The sequence below is a fragment of the Scleropages formosus genome, chromosome 10 (assembly GCF_900964775.1).
Source record: "Scleropages formosus chromosome 10, fSclFor1.1, whole genome shotgun sequence".
In the NCBI taxonomy this organism is placed as follows: Eukaryota; Metazoa; Chordata; class Actinopteri; order Osteoglossiformes; family Osteoglossidae; genus Scleropages; species Scleropages formosus.
The window spans coordinates 9,316,777-9,344,520 of record NC_041815.1 but is presented as its reverse complement, the minus strand read 5'-3'; the positions used below and the strand labels follow the sequence as shown (position 1 = coordinate 9,344,520).

Below are 27,744 nucleotides of genomic sequence, written 5' to 3'. Positions count from 1 at the left end.
TTGGAGGAGCCTTTGTTTCACTGCAAAGAGAGAATGCGTCAGAGAAGGGGCTTCTGCTCCAGCACAGTCTGAAGCTAGACCTACACATTAAGGAATACCACTAATAACATCTTTGCAGCAGGCCTGCATTCAGACTCGGACATCCAGCACTCCGAGTGCAAGCTGATGGTCTTTGAGTATCCTAATCACTGCTCTGGGTAAATGACTGAAGAGGCTCTCGGTCATGCCCTCTCCTTCCAGGCATCTCGATACTGTAAAGGAGAAAAATGACAAGAGGCCAAACATGGGCAGCGAGAGGAAAAGGGGCTCAGGATAGGCACTTGGGAGGACTTTCTTCCTCACACATGCTGGGCTTCCCTTCAAACAAAAGTGGCATATTCATATGGGGTTCAAGATGGATATTTTTTGCCCAGGCTGTGAACATATCTGGTGGTTTTAATGAGCTATGGAATGCTCACGCTACAGTCCACGGGGCCTTGCAGCTGGGTGACCCAGTGGTCAGTAGCAGCCCGGCCTGACACTGGTTTCCATGTGGTGCAGAATGGGGTCTTTCTCTCGTCCTCTGGTTTGTGCTGAATGAGTCATTCACTGTCATCATATTTCATGTCTTCTTTTTACAGACCTGGCTTCCACTAAGGAGACATTTGGCTCTCTCTCTCTAATTTTCCACTTCTACAGAGTTTGGGGTCAATTTTTTAGTCCACTGGCAAGCACCTGAACCATTTTTGAGAGTGCTAAGCATGTGTCAGTAGGTTGCATTTCTCCTTTCCATGCTAAAAAGTGCTACAAAGCACTATGGAGACTAATCAAGACTACATGTGAAATACCTTTGTAACACTGTCAGTAATTTTCCAGGGCTCTGTGTATGCATCGTCAGAACAGCCGGGATATACTACAATAAATGGGTAGCACATCATAATCATGGATTTATACACCTGCACGATAAACCCTCCCATAAGCACCAGGGTCAAAGTGTTATGCAAATGAGATACATGCTGGCAGCAGCAACGAAGAGGTATCTTCTGTTCTTCTGTAAATACCTAAGTGGAGGCTTGCTGAAAAGCTTGCTCCTTTATCCCGAATGATCCCTCCCTTCCTCTTTCTCATTCTCTCATTCCCGCACTCTTCCTTACCTTTAAAAAACACAAAAGCGTGGCTGTGATTTACGTGGAGCTTAATCTTAATCTAAACCTGACCATTTAGTAGTATGCTTGTGGACATACTGCTGTATAAGAAGGCTCATGGTGGGATCCAGGGGGATTCAGCTATAATACGCCACTTGTGAGTGGGAGACCCACAAGTGTGCTGCGGTAAAGAGCAGCCAAAGCAGTGGGCTGTAACCAGATTATGCTGGCGGGAAGCTAGGACAGAGCTTTGCCTAAGCATCCTGTAAATGACATTGTAATCCTCAGCAGACCGCTTTTACTGGTGCTGGTACCCATTAGAAGCAAAGGGGGAAAGGGTGCCAGCCAAGCATCTTCAACAAACTACTCTCATTCCAACCCTGGGGAGGTGGGTAAACATATCAAAACTGATCCACAATTCACAAATCTATCACAAATAAATCATACATTACATCACATAGCTGCTTCAACTGAATGACAACTTAAAGGAAATGAATATTTATTAATAGTCATTTGCATATTTGGTTCTGCACTTTTACTTTAAAGCACTAGGGGATGGCTATAAAATATGAGGATTTCATTCTTGTAAGGACACATTTTTAGATAAGGACTCCCAACCAGAGGTCTTATAACAAAACACTGTGTGGGCAAGAAAGCCCGTTAAATAGGAATATGAGAAAGTGGATTTGATTTTTATGGTCTTAGGAAATCTGGCACATGCAGTGCACTGTTGTATAACATGGGGGGTAGGGGGTGGTGGAATAGATAAAAGGATTTTATTTTTTCCGTACTGGAGAGTTTAATCCTCAATAACAAAATGCTGTTCCAAATACTGGTGAGATGGTATGGCCATAAGGTAACAGGTCAAAACACACACACTCACTATCTTGCTTGATGAACATTAGAAAGAAAACACAAAATGGAAAAATTTATAAAGGAAAGAAAATTGCTTCAGTTTCCTCCCACAGTCCAAAGATATGCAATTCAGGTGAAGTGGACACTCTACATTGTCCGTAATCCACGACTGTGCTTGTGGGGCTACTGTGTGATGGACTGGCATCCTGTCTAGGGTGTACCCCATACCCTTATACTCAGTGACTCCAGAATAGGCTCTGGATTGCTGAAACCCTGACCAGGACAAGTGGTGATGGAAAGTGAGTGAGAAAGAAAGAAATTCAGTCGATTCTCTGGCTGACAGGTTGATTGGACTGTAACTGCGATTTATAGCAGCAGTACTGCAAAAATGTTTAACTCAGCTTGTTTTTAGTGATCAATGCCTATATAGTTAACATAAATTTTGAAATATAATGACAGAAATAGATCATAAGCATACATTTATGGAAGTCTTGACATCCTCCGGCTCAGTGGGGGAAGATAATTGAATAGTCCCCCCTTCCAATAATTTGTTACAAATGTCCTTGAAAATTGATTAATCTGATTTTCCTCTTCATAATCTAAAACCAAACTTACAGTTTAAGGATAAACTGTTTTGTAAGTGGGCTCAATCAGGATAAAGCCCTGGGACCTTTAGACATCTGGAAGTCTTTAACGTAAAGGTAGGAATTTGTTAAAATGACTACATCGACATCATTAAACCATGACTATATCCTCATAACGTATCAACCGTGATTATAGACAGTTATATTTCCAAATGTTCACTTGGATCATCATTGTAGACAGATTTTTAATTTTAGTTAATATCATTAATGTTTTAGCTGCAAGTCGTGATGCTTCTTCCACTAACTGGTTAACTAATATTACTTACGTAAATTAATACTTTCAACTAAGAAAAAAAGAGACTATACAGTACATTAACTTTTCACATCCATCCATCCATCCATCCATCCAATTTCAATAACCCCTTGTCCTGAGTAGAGTCACAGCAAGAGCCTATCCTGGAAGCACTGGGAGCAAGGCTGAGGGCGGGTACACCCTGGATGGGATGCTAGTCCATCACAGGGTCGCCACACATTCACTCACTCACCCACCCATTCACAAACAAAGGGCAATTTAGAGTTACTAGTTCACCTAAACCGCATGTCTTTGAACCGTGGGAGAAAACCCACACAGACAGGGATCAAACCTACATTCTTTCACACTACTCCGGCGCTACTCACTACACTAACTGCTTATCTATTAAGATTTTTTTAAGTTCATAACTGAAGACATTTATGGACATCTACATACTGTAACTAGCTAATATTAGTCTGCTTACTTCTCAGTCATCACATTTTAGTGGTTTTCAAAGTGGGGGCTCTTTCTCAGTAACTAACCAACGGGTATCAGCTGAGGCACTACTTAGTCTCAATTTAGTATGTGACAGTCACATATTCATCCATTCAATTTCAATAACCGCTTGTCCTGAGGATGAGCTAAATTAATTAAATGAATATAGCTGAATACCCCTCCGTGAACCGCCACCTTACCGTGGTGGAGGGGTTTGAGTGCCTGAATGAGTCCAGGAACTATGTTGCCTGGGGCTATATGCCCCTGGTAGGGTCTCCCATGGCAAACAGGTCCTGGATGACAGACGAGACAAAGTGCGGTTCAAAAACCCACATTTTCGGAACCGCTTGTCCCATACGGGGTCACGGGGAACCGGAGCCTAACCCGGCAACTCAGGGCAGAAGGCTGGAGGGGGAGGGGACACACCCAGGACGGGACGCCAGTCCGCCGCAAGGCACCCCAAGTGGGACTCGAACCGCAGACCCACTGGAGAGCAGGGCCGTGGTCCAACCCACTGTGCCACCGCGCCCCCACTCGGTTCAAAAACCCCTTATGAAGAAAATAAAATCAAGGCTTTCGTTTACCCCGCCCGGTATGGGGTCACCAGGGCCCCACCCTGGAGCCAGGCCTGGGGGGGGGGACTCGCATGCGAGCGCCTCGTGGCCAGGTCTATGCCCACGGGGCCTGGCCGGGCTCAGCCTGAAGCCATGACGTGGAGCCGCTCTTCGGTGGGCTCACCACCTGCCGGAGAGACCGTAAGGGGCCGGTGCGTTGTGATTTGGGCGGTGGTCGGGGCCGAGTGCCCGGCCGACCCAAAACTCGGGCGCCAACTCTGGTTTTTGGGACTTGGAATGTCACCTCACTGGCGGGGAAGGAGCCTGAGCTGGTGCGGGAAGTTGAGAGATACCGTCTAGATATAGTCAGGCTCACTTCCACTCACAGCTTGGGTTCTGGAACCACTCTTCTCGACCAAGGGTGGACTCTCCACTATTCTGGCGTTGCCCAGGGTGAGAGGCGGCGGGCGGGTGTGGGCTTATTAACAGCCCCCCAGTTTAGCCGCCATGTGTTGGAGTCTACCCCGGTGAATGAGAGGGTCATCCCCCTGCGCCTTCGGGTCAGGGAACGGTCTCTCACTGTCGTTTGTGCTTAGGCGCCTAGTGGCAATGTAGAGTACCCAGTCTTCTTGGAGTCCCTGGGGGGCGTGCTGGAAAGCGCTCCCACTGGGGACTCTCTCGTTCTACTGGGGGACTTTAATGCCTACGTGGGTAGCGACAGTGACACCTGGAGGGGCGTGATTGGGAGGAACGGCCTCCCTGATCTGAACCCGAGCGGTGAGTTGTTATTGGATTTCTGTGCTAGTCACGGTTTATCCATAACGAACACCATGTTCATGCATAAGGGTGTCCATCAGTGCACTTGGCACCAGGACACCCTAGGTCGGAGATCGATGATCGACTTTGTAGTCGTTTCTTCTGACCTTCGGCCATATGTCTTGGACACTCGGGTGAAGAGAGGGGCTGAGTTGTCAACTGATCACCACCTGGTGGTGAGTTGGATTCGATGACAGGGGAAAAAGCTGGACAGACCTGGCAGGCCCAAACGCATAGTGAGGGTCTGTTGGGAACGTTTGGCGGAGGCCCCTGTCAGAGAGGTCTTCAACTCCCACCTCCGACAGAGCTTCAACCAGGTCCCGAGGGAGGTGGGGGACATTGAGTCTGAATGGACTATGTTCCACGCCTCCATTGTCGGAGCGGCAGTTCGGAGCTGCGGCCATAAGGTCTCCGGCGCCTGTCGCGGCGGCAATCCCCGAACACGGTGGTGGACACCGGAGGTAAGGGATGCCGTCAAGCTGAAGAAGGAGTTCTATCGGGCCTGGCTGGCTCATGGGACTCCTGAAGCAGCTGATGGGTACCGACGGGCCAAACGGAGCGCGGCTCTGGCAGTCGCCGCGGCAAAAACTCGGGCTTGGGAGGAGTTCGGTGAGACCATGGAGGAAGACTTTCGGTCGGCCTCAAAGAGATTCTGGCAAACCGTCTGGCGACTCAGAGGGGGGAAGCGGTGTTCCACAAACACTGTTTACAGTGGAAGTGGTGCGCTGCTGACCTCAGCTGAGGATGTCCTCGGGCGGTGGAAGGAGTACTTTGAGGATCTCCTCAATCCCTCCGACACGCCTTCCGTAGAGGAAGCTGAGGCTGGGGACTTGGAGGGGGACTCGTCCATTACCCTGGCTGAAGTTGCTGAGGTAGTCAAAAAGCTCCTCGGTGGCAAGGCTCCGGGGGTGGATGAGATCCGCCCCGAGTTTCTCAAGTCTCTGGATGTTGTGGGGCTGTCTTGGCTGACACGCCTCTGCAGCATCGCGTGGAGTTCGGGAACAGTGCCTCTGGACTGGCAGACCGGGGTGGTGGTCCCTCTTTTTAAGAAGGGGGACCGGAGATTGTGTTCCAACTACAGGGGGATCACACTCCTTAGCCTCCCTGGGAAAGTCTATGCCGGGGTACTGGAAAGGAGAATCCGACCGATAGTCGAACCTCGGATTCAGGAGGAGCAATGCGGTTTTCACCCTGGCCGTGGAATACTGGACCAGCTCTATACCCTCACTAGGGTGCTGGAGGGTTCGTGGGAGTTTGCCCAACCAGTTCATATGTGTTTTGTGGACCTGGAGGAGGCATTCGACCGTGTCCCTCGTGGCATCCTGTGGGAGGTACTTCGGGATTATGGGGTTCGGGGCTTGCTGCTACGGGCTGTTCGTTCCCTGTATGACCGGAGCAGGAGCTTGGTTCGCATTGCGGGCAGTAAGTCAGACCTGTTCCCGGTGCATGTTGGACTCTGCCAGGGCTGCCCTTTGTCACAGATTCTGTTCATTATCTTCATGGACAGAATTTCTAGGCGCAGCCAGGGAATGGAGGGTGTCTGTTTTGGTGGCGGCGAGATCTCGTCTCTGCTTTTTGCGGATGATGTGGTCCTGTTGGCTTCATCAAGTCAAGACTTGCAGCGTGCACTGGGGAGGTTTGCAGCCGAGTGCGAAGCGGCGGGGATGAGAATCAGCACCTCCAATTCCGAGGCCATGGTTCTCAGTTGGAAAAAGGTGTGGATTGCCCCCTCCGGGTTAGGGGGGAGTTGCTCCCTCAAGTGGAGGAGTTTAAGTATCTCGGGGTCTTGTTCACGAGTGAGGGAAAAATGGAGCGGCAGGTTGACGGACGTATCGGTGCGGCGTCCGCAGTAATGCGGTCATTGTACCGGTCTGTTGTGGTGAAGAGGGAGCTGAGTCGTAAGGCGAAGCTCTCAATTTACCGGTCGATCTACGTTCCTACCCTCACCTATGGTCATGAACTCTGGATCATGACCGAAAGAATGAGATCGCGGATAGAAGCGGCAGAAATGAGTTTCCTCCGCAGAGTGGTTGGGCGCACCCTTAGGGATAGGGTGAGGAGCTCAGTCACCCGGGAGGAGCTCGGAGTAGAGCCACTGCTCCTCCGCATCGAGAGGAGCCAATTGAGGTGGCTCGGGCATCTGTTCCGGATGCCTCCTGGACGCCTCCCTGGGGAGGTGTTCCAGGCTTGTCCCACTGAGAGGAGGCCTCGGGGCAGACCGAGGACACGTTGGAGAGACTACGTCTCCCGGCTGGCCTGGGAACGCCTTGGGGTTTCCCCAGGGGAACTGGAGGAGGTGTGCGGGGAGAGGGAAGTCTGGAGGACTCTGCTCAGACTGCTGCCCCCGCGACCCGGCCCCAGATAAAGCGGAGGAAGATGGATGGATGGATGGAATATAGCTGAATACAGTTTCGTTTATCCAGCTGATATGAAATGTACATTGTGTATGCTTTTTGATTTTCTTTACACAGATGCTATCAAGTGGCATGAAGCAGGCATGACTGAGTCCAAATGTCCATTAAAGCACTCCTCTCCATACAGAGACCCATTGCCCACTGGGATTTCACTGAGCATGACATTCTTGGAGAAATACCAGTGTAATCACAAAAAAATGACAATAAAACACGTAGCAATAAATAAAGCTCTGGAGTCCCTTAAGAATGAAGAAACATAACTGTGAAGGTAATAACTGGACTGAAGCATGAGATAGTGTCCAAATCTGAGAAGAATCCCACGTTCAGCCTCAAGGGCATCGTGATCTCACTCATGTGGGGCAACAAGCAGACACACAAGGCAGAGTCAAGGGTTAACACTCCCTTTGATGCAAGGTGTGGCCAGTCATGAGATGGGACATGCAGATAAGGACATTGATCAATGAGCAAGTCAATCACTCAGTCTGTTTTGTCCCAAAAAGCCCATAGCTGAGCTGTGCTGCAAAAAGCAGGAAGCAGAACCCTGAGCCATGAGAAACCAACCTGATAAGCTGCCGCTCCTCTCTGAGCTGTTGTGAGAGCTGGTGGTGCTGAAATCTTGTGATTGGTTGTGTGGCATTCTATTAGACAATCCTTCAGCCAATCGGTAGTCAGGAATGAAAAGGAGTGCTGGGGGAGGAGTTAAAGGGGCAAAAATCATAGTGGTGTCAGGTGATTGGCTGTCAGCACAAGCACATGCAGATCATGCAGTTAGAGCATCAGGCAAGCAGTGAAGAGTTCTCTGTCTCACTCACTCACTCAGTCACTCACTCACACACACGCACACACAGTCTTTGGGACTATATACCTCTTCACTCACACCACATGTACAAATGAGAATAATACAGTGAAGCTGGATGGGAATCAAACAGTTCTCATATTTAGGACAGGAAGGAATATTTATAGAACTAATATATGCAGGAACAAAGAAAATGAATGTGCCGTTTATCTTTCCTATTCCATCTAATTTCAATTTTCACAACAATGCATGGCACAAAGGAGAAAGCAAAGACTGCAGTTCAAACAGTTACAATCAGAAATGCACAGCAAAATACTGTAATTAATCTATTATGTGCTTTCCGGGGCAGAACAGCGCATAGCCTTATAATCCTTATTAATCACAACCTGAAAAACTCTGAGGCATTTCAGAAACGAAAAGGAAAAAAGTTAACGGTCTCTGATAATGTTTTAAAATATGATGCGGGAACAATGCTGCAACCTCTTAAATCGGAGTACAGCACATAAAAAATGTTTTCTGGACAAGGCCAGCGGAGAGGCTTCCTTCTTTCCCGTTGCCAAAGGTTTGAGTGACTCCAGTTGGTAAAGTGAACTTAGCTGAACGCTGCGAGCACTTGGGAACACAGCTTTTTGTCTGAGTGCGGCACGGCACGGCTGGCACTGCATCAAAGTCACATTGAGAAAGTGTGGATATTAAAGCAGTGACACACTCGAGTCGCCGCCGTTGCACAGGAGTGGACCTCGGAATTAGAAACCCAAACACGCTTCAGCTGCCATGAAGGCTGACTTAATTGGAGAAGGTGGGGGTGTCGAGCGTCTTGCTTAGTCTGGGCACCGTGCGTACCTCAGATGCAGGGGGATAAGTGAGGGGTCACTGAGCTCAAGTCAGATCACAGGCCTGTCATGGTAATCACTGTGAAACAGATGGATGGTGACAGAGTGCGCATACACACACAGACACACACAGGCACAGACAGACATACACAGACACAGACACACACACACAGGCACTGCACACTTGCACGCAGCACACATGGGCCGGTCTGTGGACCCCCTGCCCCCACATACTGTTGTTGCACGAGTTCTTGTCGGGCAGTGAGTAGCCCAGGCTGGTCATCTCCTGCTTGGCCTGGACAGAAGCCTTCCACTGGCTCTCAGGGAGCTCCACGGCCAACTCGTGGATGCTGGAAGAGTGCAGGATCTGTGTGGTAGCATAGGGTGTGGCCTGCGAACCCTGGCTTGGGCTGTTGTAGTTGGCCTTGGTGGTGAAATCTATGCTGCTGTAGATGGCGCCGTCCGAAAGCATGGTGCCCGTCTTCTCTCCCTGCCCTGCAGGCAGCACGTCTGGGGGGGGGGCACAGAGAAGGTTCGGGCAGAGCTCAGACACTGCTTTCAGGTAGGCAGGAGAACGAGTAGCACAGAACCTCTCAACAAGTGACAAAATGAACTCAGGAAATGGCTTGGAAGTGACTATTTTAATAAAAAAGTGAGAAATAACAGCTACTGTGCTTTTTGGTTTTATTCACTATTTGTTCACTGAATCTGTGTGGTCAGTAAATCAGCAAAAACAAAAATGTTTAATGTAAACTACATATCAGTTTCAACACAAAGGCATGAGAATGGCAGGGTTATGAACAAATCAAGATACATGTTATGTGATTCAGGTTTGAGACCTTTAATAGACAGCAATGCAGCTGCGAGAGGAATCAGGAAGAGGAACCGTCATCGGTGATGAAGCATTCTCCCAGCAGTAGGGACAAGGTGTGGCAAATGTGGCCATTGACCAAATGGGTGCAATGAGTAATAATATAATGAGGACCAGAGCACTGCTCATGTTTCACACCCAGCTCAGGCTGACCCTTGACTGGCTACTGAGCCCCTGGCCATCTGGGGGGGCGCTGCACTTTAATCTTATAGTAACTGGTTATCATATCAACGTTTAAATCACTTTTGATAATACATTCACCAGGTTTATTTAAGCATCCCAGCCCTTACCTGTTGGGCCCTCGTTTTTCTGTCCCCCATCTACACTTGAGGACATTCTCTCATCCTGCAGTAGATACACACTGCATTCTCAGAGCTCACTCTATTCTCCCCTCTTGCTATTGAACGCATCCTCCCACTAGCAGCTGATGGCATGCTTCCTTCCCTGCAGTTGCTCACTGAAGGGGGGATGATCTACTGTCACCATGAAGACACCAACATCTGTGCCAGTCAAATGGCGCCTGTCCTTCACGACTCACTGCTTGGGACCATCTTTTTCACACACGTGCATACAGCCCTCCTTTTACCCTTCCCCCATGTCCTCTCCTCCTATCTGAAGAGCAGGATGCAAAAAAGGGATAAAACTCCTGGAAACATCTTAATATAACATGCCTGAGCAGGTATTCTCCATGACCAAAGCTACAGCACTGCTTCAAACAGAAAGCATGCAGCCCAAGGTATAAAGCCTTTCTTGAAAAAAGAGGAAAGTAATAGAATGTTTGGAGATATATGAGCTCACCAGTGTGCTGCTTCCTGGAACAATCAATGTCAAATGAATGAAGACTTGGGCCTTACCTCCTCGGCCAAAGTTTCCCATGTCGTTGGGACCCCCGGAGCCATTGTTGACAGGTAGGCTGGTAGCGGGCCAAGAGTCGGCCAGCCAAGGGTACCCTGGGTCACTGGGGTTCAGCAGACCGGGTCGACTGAAAGAGAGACAGGAAAGCTTTTAGTCACAAGGAGCAGCTGTTGGTCATTGCCATTTCCTGTGCCCCTAATTCAGATTCCAACAAGAGAAAAACCGTAAGTGCTCCTCTCGCTGAAAAGAGTAGTTTAACTAGATTCAGAAATCAAAAATAAAAACAAGGGAGGAGTGAGTGGGGAGGCATCACAGAGAAATTAAATCATGCATTAGTGTGTGTGTGAGGAATTGCCGTCAGTAATGAAGCATTCCCAAGTTTCACATCCCTGCAGTATGTTTAAGGTTTTCCCAGGTGCTTCACTTCCTCAGGGCTATAAAACTACACACTCCCACTTTGACTCTAGCCATCATTCTCAATCCCCCAGCACCCTCCCTCCATTTAGGTCACGCCTCAGGTGTCCTCCTTCGAATTGAACACCCCTCAAGGTTTCCATCCTGTCCCTCTTTCATACCCCAACTCATACCATACAATCACTGCCCCTCCCCTGCTATTACTCTAACGGTCTCTTTATGATCTCCACTGCCCTGGTATGGCCCATAGGGTTTGTGGCCTAAGGGGTTGGGCAGAGAAGCTAGCAGTTTAACAGGTGTTGCATGTCTGCCCCACACACGGCAGGGCTATAAATGTGGCTATTAGGGCGTTAACCTGCTACGGATGACAGCAGGGGGACCTTTGGGTCACTCTGAATGCCACCAAGCCTCGTTACCCACAGAAACATTGGATGAGGGCAAAACGTGGTAGTGGCGGCGGCACCGGCACATTCACACCAGTAACTTTCTGATCTTTTCCCAGTGGCCACGCAGTTGGGTGCAGTCATATGCTGGTTACATGACAAAAACAAATGGAATGCATGCCCATGGTGCTGGTAGAGGAAGCAAGGGGAAGGCACCTGGCAGCACTTGTTCATTTCATTGATGCTGCGTCTCTGCACGCTTCCAGTTGCAGCTCCATTCCACAGTGTTTGAAAACCTACTGAACATAGCCCTAGGTGTGCTGCTGCACCACCAAGGTTGCATACACCCTGGAGATTGTGGGATTGGATGCCTAAAGGCATGCCTAGGTAATGGGTGCACTGGAGCGGGTCTCCCCCAGCTACAGGTTCTAATGAGAGGAGCGTGAATTCAAATGAAATGGAAGATGCCAGGGAGGCAGGGGGTCTTTGACAAGCTAAGAGGGGCTGACGGGGCTCCTGAATGCCAAAAGAGCCCTAAAGCCCTGGGGGGAAAGCAGTTGCTCCAGCTGATGGTGGCCTGTCAGACAACCTCTCTCTTTATTGGGTTATATGTCTCTCCCTCCCAGTGCTCATCCTGTTTCTGACAAACTCACCTCACTCCTCCTTCTCTACCCATCTCTTTGTTGCACCTCTCTGTCTTCCTCTTCTCCATTTCCTCCTACCTCCCTCATCTCCATTCATCCCCTCTTCTCTCCATGTGTCACATTTTCAATGCATGGCAGTGAACAGAACATCACACGGTGGAGACAAAACTCATGCAGTCTGTCTGCGAGTTCCCTTCCCACCCCCCAATGTACGGCAATGATTTGCAAGGCAATGGTGATGCTGGGGGCAATGTTGGGGACGGAAGTCTTGTCCTTGTGTATATCATTGCGAAAGAGCCCTTGAAAAGGAGCGAGAACAAGAGGAGCTGCACTGGGAATTTTTATTACAGGGTGTCATGACTTGGGGTGTGGGGGAGGGGAGGCTGTCTTAGAGGGGGTTGACATGCAACTTTAGCTTATAATTCCCCTCCACACAGCAAAGAACTGCGCCCTTGGTAGCTCCAGTATGACCCTGCCTCACACTGTGTTTGAGGGGTATGTGAATGCTCCCTCACCCAATTACCATACTGGACTCAGACACCTTGTTGCTGGAAGCCTACATCTGGAGTAAGGCCCATATGACTTATGCAAATAAAACAACACATGGGCCAATGTAGTGATATTACTTACGAGTTCATAACTCAGGCACGTTTACAGTCCTTGCACAGCTCACGTGGAACAGAGCCCTGTTTTGAACATTAGAAGCCGTTTAGGTAATGTCACAACATGAATTTACATTTTCCATCTAGATCCATCAAGACTTTTTGTCACTTTACCTCTGTGTCTACAGAGGACGAAGGATTACTATGGTAACAGCAACAGCGCAACTCGTTGGCCAATCCAGCTAGGCCACCTTCTCTCATTAGAACCTCATCTCCCTTTGCTGAAATATCGATCGGTGGAAAGATAAGAAATTATTACAGCCTTCTAATGACAATCTCCTTATTGACAAAGAAGAGGAGATAAGGACACTGTCTCTTATTGGCTTTTATCAATTTCGATGAAGCACCAAAAAAAGTTTAGGGATCCCACTTTACCAATCTGCAGCCTCTTCATCTTCCATGAATCATTTATTCTCTGATCGATTAAGTGTAATTGTTCTGTCAGAGCAATTTGGCAGCAGCCAATGAGGAGCTAGGACCAGACGTGGCTTCATTTGCTATTGTCTAATTAATGCAATAAACATCCCATGTAACAAATGGACACATTTGCCTGCACTGCTTGCCAGCCCATTTCTCTCACAGGGCAGATGGGACACTGGAACATCTGGGCTTAGGCAAGGCATCCTGCGGAGCACGGTACGACAGCACACTAAGGTCCCTGCAGCCTTGTGGAGGCAACGCTGTGCAAAGAGCCAGTAAAACGAGAACGCAGTGACCACAGACAAAGGGCAGGAAGACAGTGTCCATGACAACTGGAGTGAGAACAGGTCTACATCAAACCCCATTTGCCGCAATTGTGGAGACTGTATGAGTATTTATCAGTTCTGCTATACATTTCACAGCTGATGCTGTTAATCTAAAGTAATTTAGAATATCTCATGTTTATGCAGCTCGATATTTTACAGTAGCGATTCAGGGTAAGTACTGATATCTACCTTGCCTTATTTAAATGGAAAATTGCAGGCGATGACAAGATGACAAGGCGATAACAATTTTTGACAACTGGCAGGCACACAATCAAAATTCTTATTTTATGTACCACAATGAGGGGGTGCGGTGGCGCAGTGGGTTGGACCGCAGTCCTGCTCTCCGGTGGGTCTGGGGTTCAAGTCCCGCTTGGGGTGCCTTGCGGCGGACTGGCGTCCCGTCCTGGGTGTGTCCCCTTCCCCCTCTGGCCTTACGCCCTGTGTTGCCGGGTAGGCTCCAGTTCCCCGTGACCCCGTAAGGGACAAGCGGTTCTGAAAATGTGTGTGTGTACCACAATGAGGATACCTTGGCGTACGGTTACTGAACTTTAATTGCAGTAGTTACCTACACTAAAATGCAGCAGTTACTATTTTGCACTGCTAGCCATTACATGCATGAACAGCAAGCATATGCATGTATATTCGTGTGACTGAAAGGGTCAAAATTAATTGTGACTCTCGATGCAAGTCCGTTGGACTCATTCTGGATCTGCCTATTCAGGTGCGATAAGGGATGGGAGAAGGAGGGCTTATTGAGTCAGTAACTGGTGTCATTCAAATAAACCACCCCCCCCGACAAAGAAGGGGGGTACAGGGGGGTAACTCCATGCCGCTCCCCAGGGTAATTATTTTTACATCATTACACATGCTCTTATTCCAGCCGCCCAAGCGAGGTGACAGGCAAATTCATCACTCCGGGGGCCCCCGACTTCCTTGCACCAGCAGCACAAGATAAATGATAAAATAAAACCCCTCTTGGCTTAAATTGTTTCTGCTAATTCTTTCAGAGAGATTTATGACTTCATCTATCAGTGCATCAACATACATGTGTTTGGCATGTGTGTCTCCACTGTATAAAAACAGAAATACACGTGCACACACAATCATACAGTGGTATGTTATAGTATCCTCCATATTAACTCCAGAAAGTTAAAAAAACTGAGAGTTATGGCCACAGTTCTGGGGTTGCAATAACCTGTGAACATTTCACAAAAGGTAATGAATGGTATGGGTGCAAAGACTGCAGGATGGGCAAAACCCATAACCACCCAGAAGGCCATATGGCTCTCATGATGTTCTCACCTTCCGTTGCTCATCAAGCCCCCGTCCACACGCTGGAACGTGACTGTGGTGGGCAGAGGTTGGCCACGGTGATTGCAGAGAGGGGAGACAAAGAAAGGAGACATGCAAATTATTACATGCTGAAGTGTTTCAATATTTCTGACGGAAAAGGCAATCCTTAAGAAAAAAATCTCCCATATATCGGCAGGCAGTCATGTAAAATAGTGTAAAACAGATTACAATGGTGATCCTAGCTGGGAGGCAAAGAGAGAACAGCCAAGCCTGTAGTTTTTCCACATGGAAAACTGCCTTTGCACTTCTCTGAATTATCGCTGGGGTGCGGTGGTGCAGTGGGTTGGACCACGGTCCTGCTCTCGGGTGGGTCTGGGGTCCGAGTCCCACTTGGGGTGCCTTGCGGCGGACTGGCGTCCTGTCCTGGGTGTGTCCCCTCCCCTTCTGGCCTTACGCCCTGTGTTACCGGGTAGGCTCCGGTTCCCTGCAACCCTGTATGGGATGAGTGGTTCTGAAAATGTGTGTGTGAATTATTGCTCAGCATCTCTGCTCAACACGGACCACAGAGTGCTCAGCTTGGCTCCATAGGCAGCCGTGGGATATGATAGCAGACACAGAAGAATCCTTTAGTTTGCCCTGTGAGAATTAGACTTGTGGGGCATTTTTGGAACTGATATTTGCCAATCCGTACACGGCGGTGGCGCAGTGGGTTGGACTGCAGTCCTGCTTTCCGGTGGGTCTGGGGTTTGGGTCCTGCTTGGGGTGCCCTGCGACGGCCCGGCGTCCCGTCCTGGGTGTGTCCCCTCCCCCTCTGGCCTTACGCCCTGTGTTACCGGGTAGGCTCCGGTTCCCCGCGACCCCGTATGGGACAAGCGGTTCTGAAGATGGATGGATGGATTTGCCAATCCCACTGATGGAGATCATTGTAACGAGACCCATATTTCTGGCCCTTCCCCTTCTTAACTGGTCACTTTCATTTCAAAACTCCTTTTTAAAATTGCTTGGAGGATGAAAAAAACAAAGGGTCATGGTGCAGAATCTCTCTGTGTCTGTCAGAAGAGGCTAATGTGTGACTTTGAGCGAGGATTTAGGAGATGCAGATCCGCCCCTTTTCATCATACTGGGCTAAGGGCAGGAAGGTATGCTGTCACAAGACAACATCACATGCAATCTTGACAATTCCACGCAGTGAAATGAACACAACCCCCCTCATTTTCTATCAGTAAATAAAAACATTTAAATCAATCATGTCGACACGCCTTGGACAAAAGGACAACGCAGGGAAGGGTTGGAGGTGGTCTCCCTAACTGCTGCTCACTAAAGACAAAATACAATGAAGAACAAATAATAGACGTCCATAATTGACATCCATGTTCATCCAACAGCCACTTGTGGAGGAATTGTGGTCCCCATACAGGGCCGTATCAAAGTCTTGAGAGAACACAACAGCTCATCTGCATCTCTCAGAGACAAAACCCTTTCAAAGGACACAGGAGCACATTTACACTTTGGTCCCCTGCCAGGGCGTGTGCATGGGGAATGCCGGTGGGACCAGGTCACTGCGCTGAGCAGCACAGCGGTCTGACGAAGCCCCTCTGATGTCCCTATCTGGAGTCCACCACATTTCCTCTATTGCTGCTGCTGCCGCTAAATGCTTTAATGTGGCCGACGCACCACCATTCGGCGGCTCCTATGGTCTTCCTGATAAGCAGTTTCTTCAATATGAGGAGAGATTAATCCCTCTTAATAAGCATTAACACGATGGGGGTTGGTAGGAAGTGTAATCAGCATATAAAAATTCCATCAAATCTTCCGTGCTGTCCAAATTCTGCCGCAGCCTGTCATTTACCCCCCAGCACGAATCCCTCAGCCCCCCACCACACTGACAGGTTTAGGAGCCCACTGCAGGACATTTTCTACATATCTCATAACTCTTCCACACCTCCCTCTACTCTCATCTCCATCCTGTATAGTGAATTGAACCCTCCCCCACCCCACTGCTGCAAATTAGAATGCTTGCCTCGGTTCCAGACATCTGCCAGAGGATAACAGCCTTGTACACAACCTCATCCCTACCAAACAGTGCCTACAATACCTTGTCACCCCTCTGTACACCAGCAGTCCCTACCACAGACCTTCCACAAAACTTCACATCTGCAGAGCACTTCCAGAAAGCCTCGTCCCTATCACACAGCTTCTGTACAACTTTCAACAACTCCCAACCAAAGAACAGGAACATAAAAAAAAAACACAGTGAAAAAGCTGTTTCTCTGTATTACTTTACCCTCTTTTTAATTCTTGTGCTTTTCTTGCAGAAAGAAAACACAGCTTAATTTTAAACCAGAGAAAGCCTGGTTTTTCAAAGCCTCTCAAGCCCCACAATCGAAGAAAAGACACCACAGATGCCAGAAAAACTGACACCAAACAAACGGATTTGGAAAAGATATAAAAAGTTATCCGGGAATTCTTACACCCAACACAAACAGAGCTGGAGGACCAATGGGACATTGATCGCCCCAAAGTCAAACAAGCCACGACTCCAAGAGTACAATTCCATCACCAAACTTAAGATCACACACAGGATGACGTTCAAGCTGGAGAAGCTTCATAAAGAGGAAATAGAAGGAACAGTTCCACTTGGGCAGTATGGGACAGGGTTTAGCAATGGGAGCAATCTTAGAAGGAGCTGACGAATCTGTTTCCCTTCGAAGGACATCAGGTAAATAAGTTCTGGAAAATAAAACTGGAAGTACCAGAAAATCAAAACACCACATGAGAAAGCGCGCTACAGAGCATGGAGATTCATGGCAGCGGAAGGGACATAGCGAACGCAAGCTCACCACAAAGGAACACACGGAAATACAAACACAGCACTGGACAGCCAGCTAGTAAGGGGTGACACATTTTTCTTTCCTTGGGCCACAACTTTTTGAACATAAGTCTAAAAAAAGCAGCATTGACATACCAGAAAAGGATACACACATTAAACAGCTCCAAAAAAAAAGAAACAAACAGGGCAACAGCAGGGAGTTGCGTTACCAAAGCCCATGTGATTTGCACAATTCTCCTCCTATAATACTATCCTCCCTTCACATAAATTATGACATTTCTAGTGTTGGGAACTAGTAAAACAGCAGAAACAACATCAGCCATCGCTGTCTGCGTCGGCGACATCAGTCCCGAGGACTTACAGCTCTGTGCATACAAAAAAGGGTGTGTCACTGAGTAAGGAGACGGGACACATGAACAGTACCTGCAGGGGTGAAGGTGAAGGACTGAACTGCAAAACAAGAAGACAGAAAAGAGTTGTGCATTAACAGCCTGTGTAGGTTCAGGGTTGGGGATGGACAAGCGAGGAGTGGCTGTGGCATCGCGTCATGGAAGAAGGGGGAAACACGGTCAACTCAAGCTTGAGCGTATAACGGCTGCAAGCTGGCAAAGCAGGCAGGGCAGCATAAGGATGCAGCCAGTGCATACACACAGAGCAGATGGAAACACATGTGGACAAATCTTGCAAATGCTGATGGGATAACATGATGCTTAATCCTTCCCACTTTAGTGACACATCTGCATGAAAAAAATTACAAAATTAGTTTGCAAATGCAAGTGAAGAAAGCGTAACAGAAAAACAACATGTTACGTTAGACTGCAAAGTGGGAAATCTTAAATAGGAATACTGTATTGTGACAGAAAGTACTGTACTGGGGCCGTGGTTAAATGCAATTTGTCAAGCGCACTTGGCACAAATTCTCATTATTAACCAAGGCACAGGAAGGGACACATGAAGGGAGAGAACCACTATTTGGGGAGAGGCCTGCTTCAGGAAAAAAACCATAAAATATACTATGCTGAATATATAAAACCAATCAGAGAGTAGGAAATAAAAATAAACAAAGAAACGAGGCCCAGTATCAAGTCCTGTTCAGCTAGAGACTGGAGTCACACATGTTCACACTGCTTGACTTTGATACTGGTGATAGAGACTGGGATCCAGTCCCCACCTGCACTTCACCAAAAAATCCGTGTAGCTTGGTGAAACAGGGAGACCGACGCAGGGAATTTGAAGGGCCAAACGCCAAAGACCAGGAGAAGCCAGCCCAGAGAATCCTTTACAGCCACAAGAAACAGAGCAGGAATCCTGCCTACGGTATATTCTGTGTGTGAATTAGACCGACACCAAGCAACATCCATTAAAACAATGGCTCAATTTTCCCCTAATAGGGACTCTCAGTACATAATAAAGGGATGTATTAAAAAGGTTTGACAATGTATCATGAGATAATGAAGATGCATCAGAATGAGTCACTGCTGCATGGAGTAATTACTCCCTATAGGTTAATACATAAAAAAAAGAAAAAAACGTTTAAAGCATAATAATAAATAAAAATATTTGCCAGCGATGAATCAGCAGCTTGAGCCACATATCACACTTGTTTTCAAACCAAACTCAGCATGTGGTGAAATAAGGCTAAATCAGAGCACAAAAACAAGAAACATCGAATGTAAATATAGCCATATCTAACTTGTACACAGTATTTGGGTCCATTTCATCGTGTACATATGTCTCTCTAACAGCATAATGATATTGATTTGTTCAAAAGTTGAGTGAGCAAGACTCATAGCTCTGCGGGTCTCTTAACTAAGTTCCTGTCAGAGTTTTATGTCCTCATGTGTGCATGTGCTTTAAAAGGTGTGTAGTTCTTGAAACCCGACCTTGATGGATGTATTTGTGTGTGTGTGTTTGTTTGTGTGTGTGTGTGCGTGTGTGGGAGAGAGATAGTTTCGGCAGGAAAAGTGGGTCTCTCACCAGCATAATTGCTCAGGCCCTTCCTTTTCTTCCTCCTCCAGTACAGCCAGATGCTGAAGCCCATGAGGATGACCCAGCAGGCCCCTCCAATGCCAGCAATGAAGGCCGGTTGCTTCACCACGTCCGTGATCTGCTCTGTGATGCTGTTGTTGCGGTTTCCGCTCATGATCACGTCCCTGAAGTCCTTGCCTGGGAGGCAAAACCATAGGCTGATCCACTTATGTACAGCTAGGGGGTCCCACCAGTCAAGTTACTCCACGGCTTTTCAAACTCAACAAAGAAGCAACAGGGAAACAGCAGAGACTTCCCACATGCTGAAGTAAGAACCCACGGAGACCGTGGCTGACATATTCTGTTTAGCAAGGAAATTTGGTTTTTGTCTTGTTCACACTAACACAGCACACTGAAGACTTAAAAAGCACAAATAAACACATGCCCAACAAGAAGAAATCGTTGACTAATCATTCTTAAAAAAATGTTTTGACATACTGAGAACTAATGAGTCCAGTATATTTTCTTCTTGTTATTTTCAGACAAGACTGACAAACTGAGTCAACATTTGACTTTGTGATTTACCTGGTTTGCCCTGAAATAGGTAGGTAAATTAGAAATATAGGGTAGGTAATTAAATTTCACCTCTGTCGCCATCCTGAGTGAAGGTACAATTTCTTAATTAAATCCAGGTGAGTGAGGCTGTTTAATTTTTCCCATTTCTGCAGATTTATTTTTGGTTCAGAGAAAGAGGGGAAAAAACTAGTTGAAACCCTGTTATTGATCCTAAGCTTAGACCAGGCATGTCTGGGCTGTCCTGGTTCATGAACTATAATAAGACTCTGTACAGAACATGCACACAGTAACACTCTGATTTGTAGGTGTGTGCAGTCAGGATATTGAAGTGGATTATGGATATGTCATAGGGGAAATAAGAGAATGTTTGGGTCAAAATAACAGATAGAGGTCAACTCTGGTGGGATTTGTCGCTATGCAAAAAAAACATTATGGCAAGCAAATGCAGATACAGAAAACACAAACCTTTAAGAACACACACACACTGCCTGAAGCCAATTGTCCCAAACAGGAGCCTAACCCAGCACTGACAGTACAAGGATAGAGGACACACCCCAGACAGGACACCAGTCCACCACAAGGCACTCCCAGCAGGACTCGAACCTCAGATCCATCAGAGAGCAGGCCCTGGCCAAACCCACTGTGCCACCCTTCTGTTTAAGTATACATGAGATATATATTGACATAAAGCTAAACTGTGTCCATTTCTAGCTGTAGATTTTTCTGAAAAGTGTGTAGAAATGTTTCCTTCAGTTCTGATTGGATGCCATTGTTCAGGTGTACTGTTTATCTTACCTGTCTTCAAGAACCTGTATGTTAGTCTATTTGGAGAATGTCATCTCCTAAATTAATAAATGTACATACAGTTGTGCATATAATGTTTGGAATAACATGAATAAAACCAGAATAAAATGTTTCCTTGAAGTTCAGAATAGTTTTGTGAAAATGTATATCCTTTATTAATTACATATACAGTATTACTATGGAGGGTGGGCGCAGTGGTGCAGCGGGCCTGGCCGGGGCCTAATCTCTGTCGGGTCTGGGGGTTGAGTCTCGCTTGGGGTGCCTTGTGACGGACTGGCATCCCGTCCTGAGTGTGTCCCCTCCCCCTCCAACCTTACGCCCTGTGTTGCCGGGTTGGGCGCTGGCTCGCTGCAACCCTGCTTGGGACTAGTGGCTTCAGCCAGTGTGTGTGTATTACTATGGATAATGATTGCATTTAATCCCAAATTATCACCACAGCTTTAGAGGAAGTATACCAAAATTACAATACGCATTGCAATACTCATTCATTTTCATTTCTGAAGTCTTGTGTTTTCTCCTGGTGACAAGAGACACATTTTCTAAATATATTCTTCAAAGGGGAATGACAGAAGCTCTTCTAAGGTATGATTTTGGGAGCTCAAAGTGAAGAGATGGTAAGGTGGCACAGTGAGGTCCCCAGGTAACACTGTATGTGCACATTTCATAGGATCTTATCTAAATGGTAACAATAGAAAGCAAATCAATAAAACACAGCCAACCATTTTTGCACTTATCTGACTAAGAGTTACTTTCAAAGCACAAAAATGTCATAAACAAAACGTTAACTATTTGCTGCAATATACTATGCTAGCAAAAAGATATTTATCTCTCTGTCCATGAGCTTAATCTAAAATCATTTCACTTATATGTGTTTAAAGCAGCTGGAGCATAAAATACAGGTTAAATATCCAATATAGTGGCTCAGCATAATATATTAATCTAATGTGGAAGGAGTGTAGCGAGTATGGAAACAGCTCTTTAATCGCCAGTGACACCTTACACACTTGTTTTAGTTTAAATTCTAATAATGATGTTTCAATTGCTGACCATTTCCAGGGAAATGTTCTTCCAAATGCCATGCTCTCATCATACATTCTTCTAATGCTGCTTCATTTTGTACAGCTCTATTTGAATAAGCTGGGCCTTAATGCAACTACCCTGATGAAGAGAGTGACAAATTCATTTTTATTGGTATTGGTCAGGTACCGTGTTTGCATGGTACAGGTACAGTGGCCGGGTTCCTCCCCTACTGACTGCAAGTCTCATCTTTTCAGCCCCACCCCTCACGCTCTCACCAATGACGATGGGCTGCGGTTCGCTCTTGACTCCCACCCCTGCACTGGTGCTGGCAGCCACCTCCACGTGATAAAGCACGCCCGCCTGCAGGCCACCCACCACCACAGAGCGGATGGCAGCATCCACTGTCTTGTTCACGTGGAACCTGGTTTCATTTCCCAGGCACCAGATCTGAGAGGGAGGAGCAGGGGAGGAGGCCATGGAGAGACAGAGGGACTGCATGAGCATTCCTGGAAGGCCAACGAAGACACTCGCTTTTGTGAAGCTCCTCAGATCCTACCTTGTACTCCTGGATGATGCCGTTCTGGTGGTCTGGAGGTGGGGGATCCCACGAGATGCTGATGGAGGTGCTATTCTGGTTGCCCATAGTCAGGACAGTGACTTGCTGGGGAGGTGCACTGGGAGCTGGGAAAAGACAGTGACTCGCACATCATTCTGTAGCCTCATTAAACTGCACAATGCTTCTTCACCGTGTTGGAAACAGACATCATTCCTGCACTCACATACTTTGCAGCACTACTTAATATTTCAGGCATGCACTGCAGCAGTAAGTAGAGATGTTTATTACAAAAGGATTCACATTAGAAAAGGGCAAGTGTCACACCAATGTGAATACCCAATGTTGCTTCGCAAATTAGATTCCTTTGAGAGACTGAGATGTGGAAAGACTGAATTCTGCTCCACGGAGATGGAAGAGTTCAGACACACGCCGGGGCAAAAGTACACGTTGCTGTTTGTTTGGCGTCATTTCACTACTCAGAGGTGTACGGCAGAAACAAAATAAGGTTTGTACAGGTTCAGGTGTAACATAAGTCACCGCACACTTGACACACACACAGGTACAGTATTACAAAGACAGTACATAAATACAGACATGACAACAAATAGCAATAAGACAAAGGAGACCCCAGCAGGTGGGTGGTGCAGTGGTGGCACAGTGGGTTTGGTTGGGTCTTCCTCTCTGGTGGGTCTGAGGTTCAAGCCCTGCTTGGGGTGCCTTGCGATGGACTAGCATCCTGTCCTGGGTGTGTCCTCTCCCCTTCCAGCCTTGTGCCCTGTGTTGCTGGGTTGGGCTCTGGCCCACTGCAACCCCACTTGCGATAAGCAGGTTCAGACTATGTGTGTGTGTGAGACCCCAGCAGTCATCTCTGTGGCAGTGCAAACCTACATCCACCTGGATGTAATGCAGTGCGAAGTCCTGAGGAAAGGGTGTAAGTTTAGTCCTTTAAAGATATGGTGTAGTAAAAAGAAGAGTCAATGTACTGTGATTTGAGTTCCATATGTGTGTCAGATGTGGATACTGTTTATGGTAAAGCAACAGTGCTTCCTCCCAGGGGTCCACTGCTCAGTCACTGAAAGAAATTGTTTCTATGTCTCATGGTGTTGGACTTCATACTGTGGTACCATCTATAGGATAGTAGGAGAGCAAACTGTCCATGTCAGGGGTCTGAATGGTCTTTGATGGTAGACATAGTCATAGTGAGGCCATGTCACAGAACTGGGTGTGGTAACAGCGCAGTGAAAGCTTGACACAAGTTGCTGAGCCCCTCCCCAATGGAATTAAGCACCTGGAGCCACAAGCCGGACGGAAACATGAGTCTGATGCGGTAGGGTAGGGTGCGGTGGGCGGCGGGGGGAAGGGAGCGGTATGGCTGTGCTCGCAGAACTGGCCCAGTTGAGGAATGAAATGTTTAAAAACATTTTCTCATTTCCACAGCCTGGGGCTGGAGAGTCACACTACAGCAGAGTACTGACAGGTCAATTACTCCAGCTCCCTCTCTCCATCTCCCATCGCTCCCCACCAGAAAAAGAAAAAAAAAAAACAAAAAAGCGATGTGCGCATACAGCTCTGGATCTGTGCTCATCTCTCACCGCATGCCGCCATATAGAACCCCCACCCAAGAAAGGCCTTGGCGGCAGAAGATGAATGACCACCAGTCTGTGACAAATGTTTGCATTCTATTAAAAAAACAGGGTGCAAGAGCTCTATTTCTCGCCACGTTCTGTCAGTGCGATGCTCCGCTGCCCCCTCCACACTCACAGCACTGCTACAGAGCCTGACTGAGCCTCGCAGGTCACAGTGTCATGTTTTGCTGTGGCGATGCCACAGAAATGCATTAAAAGGAGATGATTTAGCAGAGATGCCGTGCGTGTGAACAAAAGCGTGCTTTGTTTCATGTGCTGCAATGAAGCGTGTGCTAACAGACCCATTAGCACCGCCATGTGCGGGTGATAGGAGTATGACCTACCCCACCCCCCACCCTCATTTTGCATTCGAAAGAGTGGCCAGCTCCTGCCGCTCACCGCACAGAAGTACTTTTCCCCAGCTGACTCCCACCTCAACGGCCGTCCATGCGGGACATCGCCAGCGGGACTGGAAAACTGCCTCCTTCTTTCTGGCAGCGCACATCGTATCCTGAAAGCGTGCTTGGGTGCAGATGGACCAGGGAGTGAGAGAGATGGACGGGAGGCTGGATCCTGGTGCATTCTCGCGCATTACTGATACCGGGGCCCCAGTGTGGCAACAGACAACAGCAGTTTGAATTACTCCAAGCTTTTGCAGAGCCCCATAAATCTCCTGCTGCACACTGAAAGGTGATCCTCACCAGAGATACCAGAACAGCACAACCGCAGGCCTCTCTGCCAGGGGGTGGGGAGGGTGCGGGTGCGGCACAGGGGACACCACCGGCTATGTGAGCTACATGCTTTTGCTACATTTTTCCGAATTCCTTTAAAATGCTCCAACATATTCCTCAATATATGGGTATTTATTCATACATTAGTGAAAATGGATGGTCCAGTAGGACACATTTGCAAATCCATCTGAGGTAATGGCTCTGTAACTGTATGGTGTGGCAGACATTAAAATCTCATTCCATTTTGACAAAAATCACCATACCTTATCTACTATTTCCTGCCACCCTGCCAAAAAAAAAAAAAGAAAACAGTTTGATTTGTGTTAACGTGTTGATATATTTGCGAGTGTTTTATTCTCATCTGGTTTGCACAGGCTTTCAAAGCTGTTCTCCCAAACCGGTAGAAGAGGAACAGAAAGACAGAAAGTAAGAAAGAGAGGGAGAGAGAGAGGGAGAGAAAGCGAAAGCACCTGTTCTAGTTCACGTGCTTATTGTCTTTATGAAGAAATATCACTTCTCACGGATCTGCGCTTTTCTCAACCAGGACAGCGTGAGTGAGATGGAAAGCGGGAGAAGGCCTGTTTCTGTCCAGCAGGAACAGAGCCAACATGCAGATACAAGCACCAAGTGCTGCTTTATCTGTGCTGGTAATTGCTGTGACATGAGGCTGGGAGTTGGGCGATGCGAGGCTGGCTCAGAGGCACCGCGGTATAGCACACACACAGGCCAGGCTTGCTTCTCCACAGATGCAGGAAAACAAATGGGCCTGTCACCTCGGCCCAGTGTTAACCCTCTCCTTTCTGCTAATGCTGCCTCTTCAGAGAGGCCATGTTACAGAACTGAGCTCTGAATGTGGGAGAGGACATGTGTAATGCAGAGGAAGTGTGGAAACAGGACAGGTGATTTAATAAGGAAGGAAAAAGTGTCACAGAATCATGTTTATAAAAAATATGTGTATTATGAGTGTATTGAAAGCCTGTGTTTGAGGGAGTTTGTGTGTGTGCATGTGTGTCTCTCTCAGGGTATGCGCTATGTGACTAAGCAAAGGTTTCTAGGTATCCAGCGCTCAGACTGCAAAGAATGCAGCAGCAAACCAGAGCATCCCGGGTACCACACTGGCCCTTATCACTGCTGGACACACAGTGGACAGACAGAGAACACTGATGGACAGATGACAATGGAACTCAAAATTCCATTAAACCTGGAAGCTGAGAATGACACGGGAGTACCATGCTCCCCACCTCTCGAGTGACAGCCACCGAGCGAACGCAGCGAAAAGGTCACCGCGTGGGAGCTGTGTTCAATCACAGCCTACAAAATTCCCTCTGCTATAAATATTAAACCTGAGTGTCATAAAGTACATGATATTTTGCTTATCTCAAATGTCTCAATGCAAGGAAAGTGTAACAGTCCAACAATCAAAACTAACATGGGTGTGTGCTGTAACACAGTGCACTGTGTACGTGGGCAGTGCTGGAGGGCAGTTCGTACCATGTCATCCTGTTCATGGTGTGGCTGTAAATTGGCGATAACCTGAGCTCCAGCTCCAGCTCCCTCACCTTCCTCAGTGGTGCGCGCTGTCCTCGACTCGCTGTCCATGCCCTGGAATTCGTTGAAGAAAGGGCGGACCTTGATTTCGTAGACCACGCCCTTCTTGAGGCCAGAGAGCACAACGCTGCGTTCGGAGGGCACTTTTACATCCTGGCTCTGCCAGCTGCCTGGTGCCGACAGCCCGGATGTCTGGCGATATAGAACCCGGTATCCCTGGATGAACTGGGACTGGCGGTCCACCTGCCACAGGGAAGGACAGGGAGAGGGAAAGTGGTTAAAGTTCCGAGGCAGGGAGAGGGCAGAAAGAAGGAGAAGCTGAGCAATGGCTATAAAGAGGGAAGGAGACTTGAAGGGAGGCCCCTAATGGGCTGTTAACCCATTATGGTGATAAACAAAGGCAAAGTGGGAGGGACGAGAACAAGGCAGGTTGAAAGACAATGTAATGGTTAACAGACTAAAGCGAAAAGTGGATTTGGAGAATAAGGACGAAGATCAGTTACGAAACCGGACTGGGTGGGGAGATTGCGAAGATGGACAGAGGTTTGGAGGAGGATCACGAAGTGGCAGAAACAGTCTTATGTGACAGACGCCTGCATCTATTCCCAAAACCACATGGCTGTGCGACCACAGACATCATTACGGCTCCACAAGGGCTTTCCATCACAGCGCAACCGTGCTGCAGCAGACGCCATTATGGCTCCAAAAGGGCCTTCGATCATCTGCACTGATGCCCTTGTCTCAATTAGCGTCCATGAGGAGCAATGTGAAACTGTCCCTTGCTGCACAGTCCCTCCATAAAAAAAGAGTTCTCAGAAACGCAGCCAAAGGACTCATACATATGCATGCGTTGTAGGCGAAAAGATGTCCACACATGCAAACCTGCCAAAGTTTCCACAGATGAGTCTTGGGACACAGTTGGGCCCACAGACATAGACTGAGGGACTCTCCAGCCAGGCTACACTCTGGCTGGCCTTCTCACGATGCTCACAAAAACAAACTCACTTCATGCAGGACATGCTTCCCTCTAGGACGGTGTGCACCACCTCCTCCGAACGTTACCACATTTACTTGGAGAGGAAAGTCAAATTTATGCACAGCCAGAAAGGGAATAACTCACTATAATAGCTTGTTAACAGTGGGAGAAGTGAGCACGCCTTTTAAGGGGGATATTAAGCAGCTGTTTTGCGTCCATGGCGTCAGAGTAAATCAGCCAAATGGTTTCTCAGGTTCATGTTTAACTTTCATTTACTGAATGATTGTGGAATATAAATGCTTTAGGGAACCACTGTGGTTACTGAAACGCGGCTGATGGATAACCACATCTCTTTTGGCCCTAAAAAAATAGGTGAATCACAAAGAATGCTTTGAAATTACATCTTGCACTGCATGGGATGGCAAAGACCCAGAAAGATAAACTTGGAGGTTTCTCCCCAAAAGGTTAAAATAAATACA

General features: G+C 47.7%; 1 protein-coding gene across 4 annotated transcripts in view; it reads right to left on the bottom strand.

The window, feature by feature from the left end:
* Positions 1 to 27,744, bottom strand: part of robo2 (roundabout, axon guidance receptor, homolog 2 (Drosophila)) — a 302,691-nt gene that overhangs the window by 16,102 nt on the left and 258,845 nt on the right. For 2 of the 4 annotated variants that reach the window (XM_018758789.2, XM_018758788.2), the window contains exons 15-23: positions 26,301 to 26,532; positions 22,386 to 22,510; positions 22,105 to 22,276; positions 19,439 to 19,627; positions 17,885 to 17,911; positions 14,641 to 14,683; positions 10,489 to 10,616; positions 8,998 to 9,273; positions 7,696 to 7,821 (exon numbers count right to left, since the gene is read on the bottom strand). In XM_018758789.2, the coding sequence (XP_018614305.1) occupies positions 7,696 to 7,821; positions 8,998 to 9,273; positions 10,489 to 10,616; positions 14,641 to 14,683; positions 17,885 to 17,911; positions 19,439 to 19,627; positions 22,105 to 22,276; positions 22,386 to 22,510; positions 26,301 to 26,532 (1,318 nt within the window). The remainder of the gene's footprint in view (positions 1 to 7,695; positions 7,822 to 8,997; positions 9,274 to 10,488; positions 10,617 to 14,640; positions 14,684 to 17,884; positions 17,912 to 19,438; positions 19,628 to 22,104; positions 22,277 to 22,385; positions 22,511 to 26,300; positions 26,533 to 27,744) is intronic. The other 2 variants (XM_018758791.2, XM_018758792.2) reach the window with 1 other exon arrangement.